This window comes from Cavia porcellus, unplaced genomic scaffold, assembly GCF_034190915.1.
Source record: "Cavia porcellus strain 051 isolate PalLab524CR breed Dunkin Hartley unplaced genomic scaffold, mCavPor4.1 scaffold_7, whole genome shotgun sequence".
NCBI lineage: Eukaryota > Metazoa > Chordata > Mammalia > Rodentia > Caviidae > Cavia > Cavia porcellus.
Window position 1 is genome coordinate 46,609,265 of NW_026947490.1, and position 20,407 is coordinate 46,629,671.

The 20,407-nt window shown below is 37.1% G+C and overlaps 1 protein-coding gene across 10 annotated transcripts in view; it reads right to left on the reverse strand.

The window, feature by feature from the left end:
* LOC101788815 (interferon-inducible protein AIM2) overlaps positions 1-20,407 on the reverse strand; it is a 137,526-nt gene that overhangs the window by 44,242 nt on the left and 72,877 nt on the right. For 8 of the 10 annotated variants that reach the window (XM_063253485.1, XM_063253483.1, XM_013149181.3 and 5 more), the window contains one exon: positions 2,645-2,926. In XM_063253485.1, coding sequence (XP_063109555.1) covers positions 2,645-2,906 — 262 coding nt within the window. In that variant the 5' untranslated portion in view covers positions 2,907-2,926. Of the gene's footprint in view, positions 1-2,644; positions 2,927-5,727; positions 5,832-20,407 lie in introns of all 10 variants that reach the window. The other 2 variants (XM_063253480.1, XM_063253482.1) reach the window with 1 other exon arrangement.

Genomic DNA, 20,407 nt, shown 5'->3' on the forward strand with positions numbered 1-20,407 from the left:
GAGGGCAAAAAATTATTTGATGTTGTTTCTGACAGAACAGGAATGGGGCTGAAGTAACAAGATAATCACTTCTACTTTATTAAAAGAATGATTTAATGAATAAACCTAACAATAAAACATTCTTATTTTGTAGTAACTTCCTGCCCCTCCATTTCAAGCAGCAGAAAGTAGCTGACTCTTTACCAAGGATGTTAAAGGAGTCTCCATTTTAAAAGGTAAATTAAGCCTCCAGTGGTAAGCTAGTTCATGAAACTGGTTTCAAGAGTAATGCAATAAAGTTCCCTTTCCATTTTGAGAGTGTAGGAGAGAAAATGGACTCAAGGGATTCTGAAAGACTCACCCACTCTACTCCATCCCATCAGCCATCTTTTATCTCACACAGAGTGGTACCACAGAAACATCTGGAAGAGCTTATTTTTTCATGATAAATCGCTCATTTTCCTTAGTACAAGTGCATAGTTTTTAGCTATGATGTATCATTTTCAGTGTTTCATATTGATCTGACTGTCTGTGCAAGGAAGTGTGTGTGTGTGTGTGTGTGTGTGTGTGTGTGTGTGTGTATGTGTGTGTTGCTGAGGATTAAACCCCCAGGTCCTCACATGCTAGTCAAGTGCTCCATCACTGAGTTACCTCCGCAGTTCTTCCAATTTTCACAGCCTTTTTAATATTACAGGACTTTCATAGACTGTAGTTCATGTTTAGGTACCCTCATGTTTTATCACCTCTCTTTCTGTACATGACGCTCATTGTACTAGTTATTCACTTTGCTATCATTACAGGGTCCTTCTGATCTCTCCCACCTTCACTGAACATCATGCAGCATTAGTGGAGGAATATTCAAAGAGCAAAAGAGGAAAGCAAAAAGCACTGGCTTCCTACTATAATGGAGGTGTCAAAGGACACAGATAAATTTGGCACATAAACAGTAGACCTAAAGATTTCCTCAGATGGAACTTTAAAGCTATTAAAGAACTGACTTAATATCTTGTACAACTCACAGAGCTTCTAACCTACTCCCAAAGTACTTTAGTTTTAGCTAATGCATATTTAAAATCCCAGGACAATCAAAAGAGAAAATTGAGGAAGATTATAGTAAAGGAATTAGCCAAAAAGAAGAATGAATTCTTGATGTGAGGTAGAAAAAAAAAGTCATTCCTTATGTCATGGTTTATGTCTATGTCCCCCAGGCCTCATGAGTTTGCATTGTGCATTTGTGATGGTTCACTGTCTAGTGCTTGGATTGATGGTGTCAGTGCTACATCCACATAGGGGTGGAGCCAGGATGTAATGTAATGGCAGGAAAAAGGTATGTCTTGCTCTTTGCTGGTTCCTGCTTGCTGTTTGCAGCTGCCATGAACTGCAGCCCAGCCATGCCCGCCTGCCTTGGAGCCAACTGAGTGTGGAATGAAACCTCCAAAAACTGTAAGAAATAAACCTTTCTTTTCCCAACTTGGGCTTCAGGTATTTTGTCTCAGCAATGAGTAAAAAGTAACTAAGACAACTAAGACACACCTAAAAGTGTGTCTTCAGCAAATGTTTACCAAATCTTAAAACAGAACTGTTGTTTACCAGAAATAATTATGTGTAATCACTGCCACCTTGTGGTCACATTTAAGATATACACTTTTTTAACCAGCTAGCTAAGGAACATAAAATACACAGCATGTTCAGTCCTTTCTCTAGTGTCTTAGATACGGACTAATGGTTTAGATCTCTATGGAATTTATGTATACTTATATCACCACTTAAATGGCTTTATGTTAGCTTTCCTAGAAATCACATATGGAAATTCATGCTATTCACATTGTAAACACACTGCAGTACAAAACTTGATGTAACTTTATACTTTATATACTTATTCTAAGCATTATACTTTATAATATATATATATTATATATAAATATATATAATATGTATATTATATATATAATATATATAAATATATAATATAATATATATAATATACTATATAATTCTAAGCATTATACTTAGAATCATGAAGTTACTTCACTTGAAGTCTCCCACTTTAGGAAATCCTCAGGTGAGATGGTTTGTGTTAGCTTCTCTTAGTCTTTATGACATAAATCCATGATGTAATAATCATTCCTAGGGTACAGTCAGAAAATTAAAATATATATAGTTCACAGAGATGGCTTGTGATTTATTGAATAATATAAACATGGTTTCTGTGCCCTGGGAAGTTTATATTGTCATCTACATTGGAAAAAAGAGAAGGAGACAGAATCTCTGGAGTAGGGGAAGGCTTCCTCTGCAGGGAGGGAGACCTTTCACAGATGAGAAGGTAGATTTAGAAATGGTAGGGGAAAGGGGATGATAAGGATTAAGATGTAATCGGTGTATGTACCAGCTCCTTACAATGAATGTCTTCATTATGTATCATAAACATGTACTAAAATACAAAGCTAAAAAACGGCAGGCCAGGCAGGACCCCCACAGGCTGGCACAAGAGAGATGTGCAGATGGTTTATAGCTGCTTGGTGTTGCTGTGACCCTAGGTTAAGCCTGAGCCTTCTGTAAAGTATGACAAAAGAGCAAAGGACCAAGTTAGCAAGCAAATTCCAACCACCTGCACTGTAAATTTCCCTTCTCTGAGGCCAGGAAAGTTGGGCTACTCCCACATTACCTTTCTTTTTCTCTTCTTCGATATGTTTCACTATTTCATTTTGATTTAACTTCTTAAAAAGTTTAATGGCCTCCCTCAGTGCTGCCACTGGACCGAGTCTTTCAACCATCAACTGCGCTACATCTGTTCTGTTTGCAGGTTGCAGTCGGCTCTTGGCAATCTTGAGCTTCTCTGGAATGAAGAACTTAAACTTCTTTAGTTCTTCATCATTGAGGTTTTCCAGGCCCTTGACTAGCAGAATCTCCTTATATTCGTTTTCCATTTCACAGCTTTGGGATCAACCTGTAAGAAATCCAAAATATACAAGATTACACCACCTGTGTGATTCCATTTTTAAAATAAACAATGTGAGTGCTTAATATTTTTTAAAGGGAAAATACAAAGTCGATAGAACAGTAAAGGATTTTGGGTGAAATATAAGTAAAAGCTTCCTAAAGAATTTGTCAAAGATGTCTTTAGAGGTCACTGGATGCCTCCAATATGTTTACAGAACAGGTCTATCTGTGACTACTTTAAATTTTTGAGGAATATCAATGTATAAGAGTCTACATATATTATAGATATAAAATTTTTAAAATGTGACCTGTGGATACAGTAGATGCAACCCACTTTATCATTTCATTTTTTTGTGGGTAATGTTTTTGGTGTCATAGCTAAGAAACATTTTCCAAACTCTAGAGCAGATAATTTTCTCCTATTTTGCTCTAGAAATGATAGTTTGGACTTTTTAAATTTATATCTATAATCTATTTGAGTGATTTTATATATGGTGTGATGTATGACATAAAGTTCATTTTTTCATGTGGATATAAATGTTTCATAATTGTATAATTGTATATTGTAAAGGCTATCTATTGTTTCCCCACCTATCTACCTTTTCATTTTTGTCATAAATCAGTTGTTTGTATATGAGTTAGCCCATTTCTAATCTCTTTCCTCTGGAGTATTTTTACATCAGTGCTACAGATTTGTAATATATCCACATACGACATCCAAATATATAAAAAATATTAGGGATAATAGCTCTGAAATATTTCTAAATATAGTTAATACATGAATATCACATTCCTTTGTTTCAGCAATATTACAGGAGAAGAAAAACATTGACTATGCTAGTATAATTTCCAATAGCACAAAAATTACATACACAGAACACCTCAGATAAAAGATATATAACAGCTTTAGAGAGAATATTATAGACTTATTGAAAGTTTTAAATATTCTTAATTAACTTTGGAGATATGTAATATGTAATGTATTGTAATATGTTGAATGAGATTAAATAAATGTACATATGTGTACATTATGATTAAGATTAAATAAAATGATAGCGATGACTTTGTCAAATTAACATATAAATTCCATGCAGAGCTGTAAAGGGTTTCAATAGAACTTATCAAAATACACCTAAAATCTATATGAAAGGGCAAAGACAAAGATATGCAAAACTAGTTTAAAATGTTCATAGGAAGTATTATTCTTACTAGATATCAACAGGTAATTTTAAATGTGTAGTTATTAAAGTAATATAGTGACACAGAAAAATATCAATAATAGACTGTGGAAATAGGACCACATGTAAACAAAAACATTGTCACCAAAATGACTTTGTAAATATCCTAAAGAAAAAATGGCAAGCTATAAAAGGTATTCAGAAAACATGTAAGAAATAATAATACTGGATCGTTACCTTACAACATACACAAAACATATATATCTAGACAGATTAAATTTCTAAATAGTAATGCTGCTGTTGAAGAAAATATATATAGAATATCTCACAATGAAGTAAAAGAGGTCATAAATAACGCACAAAAAAAAAAAAACATGGCAGAAAGGAAAACTAAAATCTGAGTGTGTGTGCATTCCAAATTTCTTTGTAGAAAACACAAACACACAGAATCAATAAAGTGCAAACACTTGGAAGATACTTCTTCAATGTATATGACTAATTAAAAAACTTGCTTCCAAAGTACATAGAGAACCACACATCAATAAAAAATAAAAGCCAACTATCTAAAGAGCACACAAAAGATATAGATGCACAATTTATTTGAATGCCCAAGAAACATTCAAAATAATGTTTGACATTACTAGTAACTAGTGACATCTGGAGTAGCAATATGTGAGATAGAAGAAATAAACCAAGTCCCAGCAGACAACCTCAGGGGACCCAGGAACTCCAGCCAGCAGTGCACATAGGACCAAGCTAGACCCAGGCCCCTCCCATGACTCCCGCCATCCAAGCAGACCACCTTGCAGTAGGCAGGAACTCTTGCCAGCAATGCAGTTGGGCCGGGACAGAACCAGGCCCCTCCCATTTCCCCCCACAGTCCTGGCCACCCACTTCAAGATCTAGGAACTCCAGCCCATGACGCATGCTCCTGCAATCCCACCACTGCCATCAGGAACCATCCCCCAAATCCTGGATCTAGTATTGCTGTTGATCTTCAGCTCCCACACCTCTCCCCAGAACCTTGGACTACAATGGATTAACCATGCATTATCCAAGGGAGACTCAGTAACCCCTCATCCAACCAGAAGAAGTCAGCAGGCTTCCATCAGTGAGGTGAGTTTGCCCCTAAAATAGGAGTAGAATTTGCCACCTTCAGTGGATAAACAGGAGCAAAAGGAAAGCCACCTCCAGAAGTAGGCCATAGGTGAGCTTGGCAAGTGGGTAGGTGAGTCATTCCTCCACACAGAGAATATTAAGGAGGTTGAGGAGGGTGCCAGTAAGGCCTCCACCAACCTGGAGAAAATTAAGGGGCCTGTGGGACATCCAGAGACACAGTAGGGTCCCAGCCCAGGCAAACAATATAACAGGGACATCTGGTGACTCTGAACAACCTGAAGATATAATAACAGCAGGAACTAGGGATTGATTTCCATCAGTACGCCTACGCTTGTAAGCCTAGGAAGAACATATGACTCACCCAACAGGCCCTGCAGGGGTAATTCAGGTGACTGGCCCACTTCTTCATTGTGTGACCCAGCAACTGGACAAACATCAACCTTACAGTAGGACCCCAAGATACACATTACCAACAGTTGACACTAGTGAGATTGAAGGATCAAATACTAATCTGAACGGGAAAAATGGCAAAATGCAATCTCAAAAATCTAGTCCAACAGGAGTAGTGACAGGAGGCCTTAAAATAAAGGACTTCAAAAGTCACACACTGGAAATCTATGAAAAGATAAGAAGTAAAATTTAAAAAAACTCCATGAAGCTACAGAGGAAATCAAATTAGAAGTAATCTCTCATATAAAAACAGAAATAACAAACCTTAGTAAAGGAGTTGCTCAGCACAGCTAGAGAAGAAATACATTTAAAAACAAAACCACAGGAGCATAGGAAATTGATTGAAACCTTGGATGAACAATATAGAAAACATGCAGAATTCATGAAACAAACTCAAAGAGATATCCAAGAAACAAAAAATTCTATTGAATGCTTGCAAAACTGTTTAAATGAACCTGATGATAGAATTTTGGACCTAGAGGACAAGATTGTAATTAGCGATCATGAAAGGATAGAACTTTTAAAAATAACAAAGCAGCATGAAATGACAATCTAGCATCTTCAAAATGATGCCAAGAGAAATAATATAAGACTAATAGGCATAAGTGAAGATGCAAGACTCAATGCAAATGACATAACTAAAATATTCACAGAAATAATAGCAAGAAAATTTCCCAAATATGGGGAAAAATCTAATATGCAGATAAGTGAGGCATACAGAACACCAATGACGACCAACATAAATCTACACCCAGACATATAATAATTAAGATCCCAGACATGCAGCATAAAAATATAATACTAAAACCTGTTAGACAAGACACAACTCACCTATCAAGGAAGGCCCATTAGAATCATGGCAGACTTTTCAGCACAAACCCTCAAGTCAAGTTGAGCTTGGAGGGAGGTCAAGCCTTGAAAGAAAACAACTATCAACCCAGACTGATGTGCCCAGAAAAATTTTCACTCAGATTTAATGGAGAAACAAGATACTTCCCATAGCAATAAACAACTAAAGAAATTCATGTCCACCAAGTCAACCCTAGAAAGGGAATGGAAAGACATACTTCATAGACATAAAAATGATCACAATCCTCAGAACAACAACAGAAAGAAACCACCAGGTAGGACAAGCAATTGAACAAGGAGAAAAGCAGAAAGCAAGCAACTGGAACAAAACATGGCAAAGTTGAGCCAGTACATATCAGTTATACTATAAGTGTAAATGGCCTCAGTTCACCTATCAAAAGAAATAGATTGACAGAATGGATCAAGAAACATAATCCCACAATAGGCAGTATACAGGAAACACATCTGATCCAAAAGGAAATTCATAGATTAAAACTCAAAGGATGAAAAACAGTATTTCATGCAACAGAAACCCAGAAAAAATCAGGGGAACCTATTCTATTTGTAGACAACATGAACTTCAAACCTAAAATGATTAAAAGTGATAAAGAAAATCACCACATGCCCCTTAGTGGAAAAATTCAAGAGGAAGAACAAACAATTATAAATATATATGCACCAAATACAGGAGCACTGAACTATATAAGACAAATACTAATGGACATGAAAAACCAAATACACAAGAACACAATTAACACAGGGGACCTTAATATTCAATTGTCACAAAGAGATAGATCAACTAGACAAAAAGTCAGCAAAGAAATAATAGAACTCCATCATATCTGTGAGCAATTGAACTTAGTAGATGTTTACAGAGTGTTCTACCCAAACACATCAAAATACACATTCTTCTCAGCTGCACATGAGACATTCTCCAAAATACACCATAGTTCATCCTGTAAAACATTCTTAAGGTTCTGAAATTATCCTATGCATAATATCTGAATATAGCACACTGAAATTGGAAATTAATGGCAAACCCTGCATAAATACATGGAAATTAAATAACAACCAGTACACTACAGATGAAATTAAAGAAAAACATAAAGCAATACCTACAATTCAATGGAAATGTGGAAACAACATACTGTAATTTGTGGGATGCAATTAAAGCAGTCTTAAGAGGGAAATATATGGGAATAAATTGTCATATTAAGAAAACAGACTGAGCACAAATAAACAACCTAATGCAAGCCCCTAGATAAAGAAGAGCAAGTTAAACACAAAGCTTATAATAGAGAGGAAATTTTAAAGATTAGAGCAGAAATCAATGAAATTGAAACTAAAAAAACAATAAAAGAATTAATGAATCCCAAAGCTGGTTTTTTGAGAGAATAAACAAAACTGACAAATCTCTAGCTAACCTTACCCAGAAAAAGAAAGGAAAAAAAACCAAATCCATGCAATAAGGACTGAAAAGAGAGAAATTACTACAGATCCCATGGAAATTCAAAAGATCATGAATACCTACTTTGAAAATCTCTACTCACATAGAGTGGAAAACACAGAGGAAATGGACAGATTTCTAGAAACATATCAACTACCAAAGCTCAACCAAGAAGAATATAGCAGTTTTGAATAACACAATATCAGCTATTGAAATTGAAAATGTAATTAAAAACTTGCCAATAAAGAAAAGCCCAGGTCCTGATGGATTCACAGCTGAATTCTACAAGAAATTTAGAGAAGATCTGATGCTAGTACTCCTTAAACTCATCAATGAAATTGAAAAGAAAGTGATCCTAACTAAATCAGAGTAAGTATTACTCTGATACCAAAACCAGAGAAAGACCCAACCAAAAAGGAAAACTATAGGTCAGTTGCACTAATGAACATTGATGCAAAGGTTCTCAACAAAATACTGGCACACAGAATGCAGAAAATCTTCAAGAAGATTAGACATCATGACCAAGTGGAATTCATTTCAGGAATGCAGGGATGGTTTAACTTCTGCATATCAATAAATGTAATACACCACATCAACAGAGCCAAAAACAAAAACCACATGATCATCTCAATAGGTACAGAAAAAGCTTTTGATAAAGTTCAACACATGTTCATGATTAAAAAAAAAAAAAACTTCAGAAACTCGGTATGGTGTCTTCCTCAATCTCATAAAAGCCATCCTTGACAAATCAACAGCCAACATTATACTAAATGGACAAAAACTGAAAACATTTACTCTAAAATCAGGAACAAGACAAGCATGTCCACTATCACCACTCTTATTCAATAGTTCTGGAAATACTAGCCAGGGCAATCAGACAAGAGAGAGAAAGAAAAGGAACAAAGATAGGAAAGGAAAAAGTTAAACTATTTGCAGATGACATGATACTCTATATAGAAGATGCAAAAATTCCATTAAAGGATTACTAGAGGTCATAAACAAATTCAGCAGTGTAGCTGCTGATACAAAGTCAATGCTCAAAAATCAATAGCATTCCTGTACACAAACAAAAAACTCACCAAGAGAGAAATTATAGAAATATCGCCTTTCACAATAACATCTTAAAAAATGAAATATTTAGGAATCAACCTAACCAAGAATATAAAAGATCTATATGCTGAAAATTATGCTGCACTAAAAAAAGAGACTGAAGAAGATATTACAAAATGGAAGGATATTCCTTGCCCTTGGCTAGGAAGAACTAACATTGTGAAAATGGCCATACTCCCAAAACTGTTATACAGATTTACTGCAATCACAATCGAAATACCATTAACATGCCTCACAGATCTAGAGAAAACACTCCTAAAATTCATTTGGAAACAGAAAAAACCTGGAATAGCAAAGGCAATTCTGGGCAACAAAGACAAAGCAGGAGGCATCTCAATTCCTGACTTGAAACTATACTACAAAGTCACAGTGATCAAATCAGCATGGTACTGGCAAAGAAATAGACCTGAGGATCAATGGAATAGATTAGAAGATGCAAACATAACTACAAAGACATGCAGCCACCTGATATTTGACAAAGTTGCTAAACATGTTCACTGGAAGAAGGATGGCCTCTTTAATAAATGGTGTTGAAAAAATTAGCTCTCCACATGCCAAAGACTAAAACTAGATCTATGCCTCTCACCATGCACAAAATTAAAGTCTAAATGGGTCAAAGACCTAAATATTAAAACAGAAACACTAAATCTCCTGGAAGACAAGGTAGGTAGAAGTCTTGGAGACATAGGGGTAGGCAGAGAATTCATAAACAATAAAACAATAAAAGAATTAATGAATCCCAAAGCTGGTTTTTTGAGAGAATAAACAAAACTGACAAATCTCTAGCTAACCTTACCCAGAAAAAGAAAGGAAAAAAAAAAAAAAAAAACAAATCCATGCAATAAGGACTGAAAAGAGAGAAATTACTACAGATCCCATGGAAATTCAAAAGATCATGAATACCTACTTTGAAAATCTCTACTCACATAGAGTGGAAAACACAGAGGAAATGGACAGATTTCTAGAAACATATCAACTACCAAAGCTCAACCAAGAAGACATAGCAGTTTTGAATAACACAATATCAGCTATTGAAAGAGGAAGAAAAAGTACTGTAAAGGATATAACTGCATGTATGTTTAAGTATGTAAGAAAAATAACCATATTACTAAGTTTTTGTTGGGTCACTGAACAAAACAGTTTGTAGTCTCACTGTTTGAATGTCCACTTTGTATGTTTTAATTTTGCAACTTAAACAACTATTTCTAAGATGACAGTATGTCATTTATCAACTAGTGATTTCTTAGTGTTTATTTTTTTAATTCTGTATTATTTCTACCCTTTTTATGTTTTGCTTTTTTTTTTCTCTTTAAAAAAAATTTTGGGGGCTGAGGATTTAGCTCAGCGACATAAGCACCTGCCTTGCAAGCAGGCAGTCGTGAGTTCGATCCCTGGTACTGATAAAAAGGAAAAACACACACAAAAAAAATAAAAAAAGTGAACCAAGGAAGAGAGGACATTTATGAGGAAAAATAATACACTGAAAATATGAGAGGAGCTGGAGGAAACCATCAAGGACAGTAAACGTTAATATTGCTAACACTAAGTTATGATTCATATGGCCTGACGTATTTTTTCTTATAGGCTGGTAAGGACTGGAGAATCTCAGCTTACATCTTTGAAGCTCATAAGTGAAAACCAAAACTACTAGCACCATTTTCAAAATAAGGAATGTACTTAAATACCGACCAATAAATCTGCCAAAATGTCTCAGTCTTACTGATGAAAGCCAAGCAGAAATTACTTTGATTGAGTACAATATAGCAAATAATTAACTCAGTATGCTCCCTATTTATCTATGTAAAACTAATACTTCTATAACATTTGTAAACAATCACATAATCACATTTTCATATTTTGAACATGAGGAAATAAAGACTATTTCTTTCAAAGTTTACTTATCTCATTGATTTAGAAATTAATATTTATTCCATTATATCTGTTAAATTAAAAAAATTACAGTACTTGTGGGGCTGGGGATAGCTCAGTAATTTAGCAACTCAAAGACCTTCATTCAACCACCACCATAAGAAATAAAGTATAAAAAACAGTAAGAATGTGTTACAGCAAAAAAAAAAACAAAAAAACAAAAAAAACAAAAACATAATGCATTCAGAACTATTTGGTGGCTTTGAGACCCCAAAGAGACACAATAATTCAAGAAAAATGGCACTGGACCATGTATAATAGCTCATCACAGGATAGCATTTTACACTGTACAAAGAAAATGATCTTGCATGGAGGCAACAATTAGGTAGCAAATTTGTCTCTGACACAGGACCTTTCCCACCCCAGGTGCACCTACTCAGCATGTGCTGAGAAACATCAGTTCTCATTTACTTTATTACAGCCTCTCAGTTATTATAGGTCAAGTTAGGGATTCAAGGTGGAATGACTTACCTGGGGCCACAGTTGGTAAAAGACAATAAAAAGCCTGAAGTCAACTCTTTTGAAAAGTCTTTTACTCCCTCATTCGCCAACTGCCTTTTCTTTGAAAATGTCCAGTAACAATTTTTTTTACCATTACCCAGCTGCTTCTGATTCAAAGAGAACTGGCAGGAGCTACTGGGGCTAAACCAAGCCTCTGCTTGGGGCCCAATAAGCAGATACAAAATAGTCACAACTCAGTGACAACCAGAAAGTACAGCCTAATTTATGAACTAACTGACACAGAGGCTAGAGTCTAGACTGTACCGCCCCTACATCCCAGCCTTCCCCAGATAACAGCAAATTGGGGAGGACAGCAAAAACTCAAGCCAGCACGCTTCTGAAAGGCCCTAAGCAATTTGGAGAGGGCCAGAGAACTCCAGGACAGTCTGAAAGAAACCAGAAACATGACAAGAGATAAAAATAAAAAAAAACCTCCAGCTGTTCAACAGGAGAAATTAAACCCAAGAGAACTAAACACTGAAGAGAACAAGCACAGTAACCATCCTCTACTCGACACAGCATCAGCCGAAATTAAAAAGTACTTACATGATCTCATAGAGGAATTTAAAGATGTACTCCTGATCCAAGTGAGGCAAGATATAAAGAGATTAATTAAAGAAATGACAAGCCCCACCCAAGAGAACACAGATGGAAGAACTGAGGAAATCAGAAAAGAAAGAGAAGCATCTGAAGAAGAATTTAAGCATAACTTAGAATACATGAAACAGATCCAAAGAGAATATCAGGAAACTCAGAACTCCATTGAATATTGGCAAAATGCCTTGACAGAAACTAAAGACAACCTTCTGAAACTTGAAGAGAGATTTAGGGCTTATGAACGTGAAAGAAAAAGCCTCTTAAAAATAACAAGGAACCAGAAAGAAGCAATTCTAAAACTGGAAGATGATAAAAAGATACATAACCTAAGGATAAAGAATGTGAGTGAGGAAGCAGGAACATCCAAAAATGAAATACAAAAAATATTCACAGAGATATTAAAGCAAAATTTCCCACGTATAGCAAAAAGAAATGATATCCAGATAAAAGAAGCATACAGAACGCCAGCTACCTACAACCAAAACAGATCTACGCCTAGGCATATAATAATCGAGATCCCAGAAATCCACCAAAAAAACAGAATATTAAAAGCAGCCAGAGAAAGGATGCAGGTTACCTATAACGGGAAATCTATCAAAATAACAGCAGACTTATCATCACAAACTCTTAAGTCAAGAAGGGAGTGGGGAGAAATATTCCAAGTCCTGAAGGAAAAAAAAATGCAACCTAAGTTCATATATCCGTCAAAACTCTCTCTAAAAATTAATGAAGAAATAAGATACTTTCAAGACAAGGAGGAACTGTGGGAGTTCGTGGCCACCAATCCAACCCTACAGAGAGCGCTGAAGGACATTACAGAGAAAGAGAGGAAGAGATATCAGGATTACAGCTACAGTGGCAGAGAAGCCTCAGTGAACGGGGCAGACCATGGAATGAGGGAATAAGGTGGACAAATTATAGCAGAAAAGTGGAGTAGCAGACATGAGGCAGAGACGGTAAGCTAGTCTTTAGTAGAGACAGCTCTGAAACTATATTTAAAAAAAAAAAAGCAGAGGTCATTGCTAATGGTGTATAACGATTTAAAAGACACAGTAGTCCTAGTGACATATTTAGATTGAATTAAATTTGTTCTGGTCTGTCCACTCATATCAGATTTGAGGACACAGACCTCTAGAACCAAAAATAGCAGGTTATACCACGGCAACTATCCTTACTTTCCTATTGACTTAGGCTGAAATTCTGTATTACTTACATTGTCTTACTATGACTGATCTTAATTGTATCTGAATCATAAGACTATTGGTTGGCCTTGACTGATCCTATTAGAAATCGGTATGCGTGTTAGAATCAACCCTAAAAGTAGAGGAAACTACTCTGAGCATGACAAGATGTAAAGGATATCCATACTGGTATGAATCAGTAACAGCTCTCAAATACTACAATGCAGTCAAAGATAAGTTTTTATAAAAATAGGTGATAGTATGTTTAACTATAATAAGCCAGTGTTGTCGATAAATCTATTGAAAATAACAAGAGAAAACATAGTAGCTACGGAAGATCATTTATATTATAGTTTTATAAGTCCTATCCATTGCATGATTATCTAGGAAATTGTTTCGTTGTCTTGTTATGACTTGGTTTTCCTTATAATACAGAGAGGATAGGAACAAATACTCTGAGGAAGAAACCTGAAAAACCCGAGGCTTATTTTGTAGCATTATAATATAAATTCTAGCAATCTATTGCTTGCTGATTAAAATGACTCTGGACTGGTTTCTTCAGCTCAACTTCAGCATATGCAGAGATGGGGACGGCTATCACAAAGAGAATGAGAGATGCGATGGTAGTTGGTATTGTCTTCCCTAATTTGGAACTTGAGGACCTAAAAAGACTCCGTCATCCTGTAATGATTTGATTAGTTCTATAATATGCAATAAGTATAGAAAGTGGGTGAAGTTAGGGACAACTATTTGTAAGAAGCTAGATAGATAAGGTAGATCTCCAGTGGACTTGCTTTGAAATCTGTATTTCTTTAAATTGTTTTTTTATTTTTTTTTTAAATGTTCTGTTCTGTTTTGATATGGTTAACCTTATCCTCTTAGAGATGTAAAACAAATAGGTGGGACTGATAATCATATTACAGAGCTTTTGTTCGGCCATAGAGCAGAATGGTTTGTAGGGTCATTTTTTTTTTTTGAATGTCATTCTATATACTTTAATTCTATAACCTGAACAGCCATTTCGAAGATGACAATTTGTAACTTATCAACTGGCAATTTCTTACCTTTTGTTTGTCTGTAATTTAGAATTATTTCTACCCTTTTTTCTTTTAATTTCCATGTATTTTTTTCGTTTCCTTTTCTTTAAATAAAAAAAAAAAACAATTTTTTAAAAAAAAATCAGTTGTTATTGTCTGTTATTTGAAAAGTACCCATTTCCTAAATACTTAAACTTCTTTATAATGCCAATAATAATATTATAATAAGCAATTATCGTATTTGCCAAATCGTATTTGATTTCTCTTCACCTAGAGTATACCACAGCCTATTTTCTTAATCTAAATGTTTCCTTTTCCTTCAAAATTCAAACTTCCTTGTGCATATTTTAGAATAGTGCATAATCTTTTCCTTCTCTATTACCATAAACTGTTTCCTTTCCTTCATGTTCTGTATGTAACAGTATTTTATGTATTGCTTATGCTGTTTATCATTTAATGGTCATCACTCATGGAATGAAGCTCCTTGAGGGCAAGGACTTTGCTGGCTATTCATTTTTCTACTCCTACCTCCTAAAGCAATCTGTGCCACACAACAAGTATGCAATAAACATTTGTTAATTAAATACTCATTGAATCAACTTTCTAGGCTTCCTTGTTTAAAATTTAGCTCCAGGCATCCTGGTATCTCCACTGTTTACACTCTATTAGATCCATTTGGTTTGAATAATCAAGAACCAGAGTTCTAAAGAAGCAGAAAATAGTGGCTGAGTAAGATCAGCCAGGGCTCCTATCCCTGCAGGCGAACCATGATGAAGAGCTGCTGTATGCCCACCTAGCTTTACAAGAACTAAAGAAGCCAGGTTAGAGAACGTGATGAGGTGAAAGACTATATTGCCTGGTGTTAGTGTAACAGTAAGAAATGACATATTGAAGAAGGCAACAAGGAAGTTCCCCATCTCTCCCCCAAGTATTATAGGTCAGCTCTCCCCCAACAACTCTGAGCAGTGTGGAGAGAGACATATCTCACTTGGGGAAGGAAAGAAAAATTAAGTCCAGGGCTTAAGTCCTGTACCAGGTCTGCATAATAAAACCCAGGAGGGTGGACTGTTACCAAAAATGGACTAATCAGGCCAATGACTTGCCTTTATCATTTACCTTGGCTGGGATCCCCAAAGTGTGGAGCAAGACTATACTCATGGGAGAAGAACACACACAGCTAGCATTTGACTTTGTCTTGATCACAAAACAGCCCTGCTAGCATGGGCCCTAGCACCAAGGACAATGTAAAGGGAATACAGGCAAAGCCTCCAGACCTGGCCCAGAATGAGACAACTACCTGTGCATCTCTGCAACAGACTCAAATTACACCTACCTCCCTTCCAGCCTTGGAGCAGCCCAGGGTCACATCATTCCTCTTCCCCCATGATTATGCAGGTCTCTGTGACTGTGAGTCTCAGAAGTGACCCAGTTTTTGTGTCACCTTGTTGGTTAAGGTACTAATCATCTCGGGAGCATAGATATTTCCAGGTCAGTGCTTGATGATGGAGTCTCGAGATCTATCTCAGCACCAGCAAAGACTCATGCTCTAGAGCAGTGATGATGAAACTTTCACAGATTTCAATGATACAAATAGCCCACAGCAGCATGCATGCCATAGGTTCCCTACATCAGCCTTAGAGTATCAAAAATGCATTCAGGTCTGTGTCAGTGCCAGGTCACCTGACTTCACAAGAAAAGGAATGTAGAGAAACAGAAGATCAAGCTAAATCTCTGGCCTCTCCAACATTTGATGTGAAAGATAAAGATTGATCAGGCACAGAGACTTTCAGGCTGGTGATGGAGGTAGAAAACAAGAAAAAGTGGTGTTCTAGAAGCAAAGAGAAAATAACTCTTAGAGACAAAGGGATCAACAGTGTTAGATATTTCCAAAATGCTAGGTAAGATGAAGACCACCTAAATGACAGAGAATTAATAACGTGAGGTCACTGTGACACTGATGATACTAGTTTTGATGGCAAATGAAGGCACAAAATGTTTAACTTGAGTAAATATACAGAAAAAAGAATGCAAATAAAATCCAACTCTTGTATACAATGTGTTATGGTTTGTATCTAGGTGGCCCTCCAAGCCTCATGCAGTCACAGAGGTCTCTGAATGTAACATTTGTGACTGGTTCATTGTCTAGTGCTGGGCTTGGCAGTGTGAGTATTACACCCACCCAGGGGCTGAGCCTGCATACAGTGTAAGGAAAGGAAGAAGGTGTGCTTTTACCCTTTAGCCCTTTTTCTCTTGTTGCTTTCAGTTGCCATGAATGGCTGTCCCTCAGCCATACCAACCTGACGTGGAGCCAGCTGAGTATGAACTGAAACCTCCAAAAGCTGCAAGAAAAAACATGTCCTTCCTTTATGTTGGACATCAGGTATTTTGTCTCAACAATGAGGGAAAAGTAACCAAGACACAAGGATCAGAGAACTGTGATGGAAGGAAGGAAGTATGGGAGTTCTTTTTGTTGGCTAGCTCATTTTTCTAACATAGAATAAACTATTGCGTTTCATGAGGAGAGAGACAAACTGATAGCACACAAGAATAAAAGGAAAACTGCTCATATAAATGAAATCTTATAATGATCCCCAACAAGTCACACCTTACGAGTTACAAAGCCCACCCATATCTTCTGCATAGGACATCAGTTATGAAGGGACATAATCTATCTTCCCATGCCAGGATTTCTGAATTCCTCAAGGATTTCCAACCCGATAAATTTGCTGCATATAGTTGACAGCTATACAGCCAGACAGACATGATTCAAATCTTGGCTTTCCCATTTACTAGCTGTATGACCTCTGTAAAATACAACCGTCTAAAGTGCCCATACCCTTGACCAATAAAATGGGAACGATGTTGTCATCTCCCTGAAAAGACTCCTGTTACATGATTCCAGGCACAGAGTAATCATTCAAAGTGAGCCATTACTGCCATATAAAAAGTGGTAAGGGTAGATATGAAGTCATGATATTTTATAACAAGTAAGTTTCACCTGCATTGGGAGGTGGTACCTTGTATTTCAGACTGGAAAAAAAAAAGGTAGATGATTTTTTTTTAATCGTTTTTAAGACAGATGAGAAACAGTATAGGAAAAACAGAAGACTGGAAAGGCTTTCATGAGCATGATGAAAATGATAAAGAAAGGGCACTATCTTGAAATCACACCAAAGCATCTGCATGGGCAGGAACAGAGGCTTTGTGTGAAGGCTGGGGTCCAGCAGAGAGGCCCTGCAGAGATGGGAGGGGTGGGAAACTGCAAGTGCCACATGGGGTCTTACATCAGTGCACTGGGGGGCCTGCAAGAGGGATTATGGCACAAAGGCCAGGCTTACAAGCAGATGAGGTTTAGAGAAGTAACATCAGCTCAGAGAACCAGGGGGATAGGGGTAAAGCAACAACAGAAAAGAGGTTCAAGTGCTCAGAGAAATGAACAGCTTGGCTGGATCTTTCTTTGGTCTTCCTTTCCTGTGGAGAAACCAGCCAGTCTCTTCTCTCTAGCCCACTCTACCACTCACATAGCTCATCACCCCTGGGCCAAGCAACAGACAACTGTCTGCAATTTCTCTTTACAGAATTTAAACTAGCAGAGGAGATAGGGTATAGCTAACTACCCTGGAGTGACCTGTAAAGCTACCCAGTTGGGGTGTAGTGATTACGTAACATGCATGAGGTCCTGAATTCAATTCCTAGCACCACACACAAAAAAAGCTGTCAAGCCTCTGGTATACTGAAAAGCTTGACATCTACTTCTAATAAACACCCTCTTCACCCTCACCCCCAGGCACAAATGAGACTGTGCTTAAGGCTGGTACAGTGAGTGATAACTCAAGCTAGACCTGACTCCATCTGACAGCCACAGAAGACAGAGCTTTGGGAATTGACTCTAGACTACAGTTAACTTCAATATCTCATCTCTTGCACACTGAATCAACAATGATACACTTAACACTTAGTATGATGCATTAGATTCTGGGAATGTAAAAGTGAAGAAGACAAAGTTTCCAAAGTTAAGCAGCTGTGTACCGGAATGGAAACAACACTGTAAATTAATAATCACAGTAACACAAAATGACCACAGTTCTAGCTAAAGTATACCACAGGTGTTTCCGGAGCTGAGGAAGGGCATCCAGGCAGGCACAGGCTTTGTCCAAGAGCTGCAGGCTTCCTGCCTCCTGCTGCAAGATGCATCCCCACACTCTTGTCAGATACCAGCTCAGATCGTACTTTTTCAGCCAGAGATGTCTGATCAGCAGGTTCCCTTTCCTACATTATTCACTTGTATGGAGCACTGGCCAGCATCTGGCACACTATCCATTTTACCTGTTTGTTTGTTCTCTGACCCTTCTCCTATAATATAAGGGCTGCAGTGTGAGGAGGAATTTCAGTCTATCTGCTCACTAGATCCACTTCACCTGGCACTTTGCCATCCACACAGAAGGTGCTTATACTCATGCACTGAATGAATGAGTGACAAACATGAGGCTAAAGAGTACCAAAGAGATAACAAGAATGAACTAAATAAGTCTAGAAGATACAAAGTGGGAGGTGCCATATAACCAATTTAGTAAACAAGGGAAGGTTCCTGATGTTACGGTTTGTGTCTAAATGTCCTCCTGAAGCTTCATGTTCAAGGGGTTTAGGGGTAACCGGATCTTGGGGGTAGGATTAGCCCGCTGATAAGTTTCAAAAATTGGAGTGCAAGAGTAGGTGCCTGGGAGCATGGCCTGGGATGGTCTGTCTTCTTCCCTCCTCCCTTCACCTCTGCTTCCTGCCTGCCATGCCAGGAGCTTTTTCTCCTCTGCTGCCCTGCCTTGCAGCTAGCTGTGAGTCAAAATGAATCTTCTTCCTTTAATTTGCAAGTCCATGATATTGTGTCTTAGGGACAAGAATGTAACTAAGCCACCACACATCTCAGGGAGACGTCGTGATTTGAAGTTGCAGGTTGCAAGACATGTGAGTGAAGTGAAGAAGGGGGAAAGAAGCACAGTTATCACAGAGCAGACAAACTGGGCAGCCTGGCAGAAAAGGAGTACTCCTCTTCTGGGTTTATGTCCCCAGGAAATTTAGTCAGAAGGACACAGCACAAAAAGTTGGAGCAGAAGCAACATATTAGAGGTGGATGTTTAAATAAGTCTCAAGAAAAGTGGGATCAGATTCTCAAGCGTTTTCCTCCCTGACTCCTGCACTCCTGGAAGCCAGGTTAATGTGCGCTTGAATGCTGCCAATGACTGACCCAAGAAGGGAAAAATGTCCTTGGTCCTGACATTTTAGGCTCCCCAACATTGTTTCCTGTTAATCCTATAAGGAAACTAAACTATTCCTAATCCCAGGTCACAAATGAGAATTCTGATCAGTTTGCATGGTGTGCACATTTCTTTTCTTAGATATAAGTAAACGGACACAAATCACATTCAAAAAAGCCTCGAACAAAAGACAAAAGGAAAAAAGAAAAAGTCAAGAACTTGAAACCAAAAGTCAAGAACAAAGCAGAGGCTATAAGTCATATAGAGTCATCGGAGAACCAAGGCATGGCATCAACAAAGCAAAAAATGCTCATTCATGTGAAAATGAACTCATTAACAAAAGAAATTTGAGGGAGAGATTTTATAATATTATAATAGAAAAGATTTTAAGTTAATAAAGTGGTAGAAGATATTTGGAAAATTCTTTGTAAAAGTACAGCAAGAAGACAATGAGGTAGAGGAAAAAAAGACAACATAAACACAGAGGCTTGTGTTGCAGTAAATAATAACCAGCTAGCATGTGTTTTAGTTAGAAATAACTGAAAATGCCTCCAAATGCCTCAAAGAGTTATAAAAGAAATAGTATAGAGTGATGAACCAAAGGACAGTATATGGAAAGGCACGTATTTTGCTGTGATTTTTTAAAATAGACTTTGCATTTAAAAGCAGTTTTAGGTTTATAGCAAAATTGAACTTTAGGTATAGAAAGTTCCCCTATAGCTCCTTCCCTATACATATATATCCTCCCCATTTCTCCCATTAATTTCAGTTAAGTCCAGGTTATCAGTTCTTTCAGACTGTGCTGCTGAATTGCATATAAAGCCATTTCTGCATCTAAGAT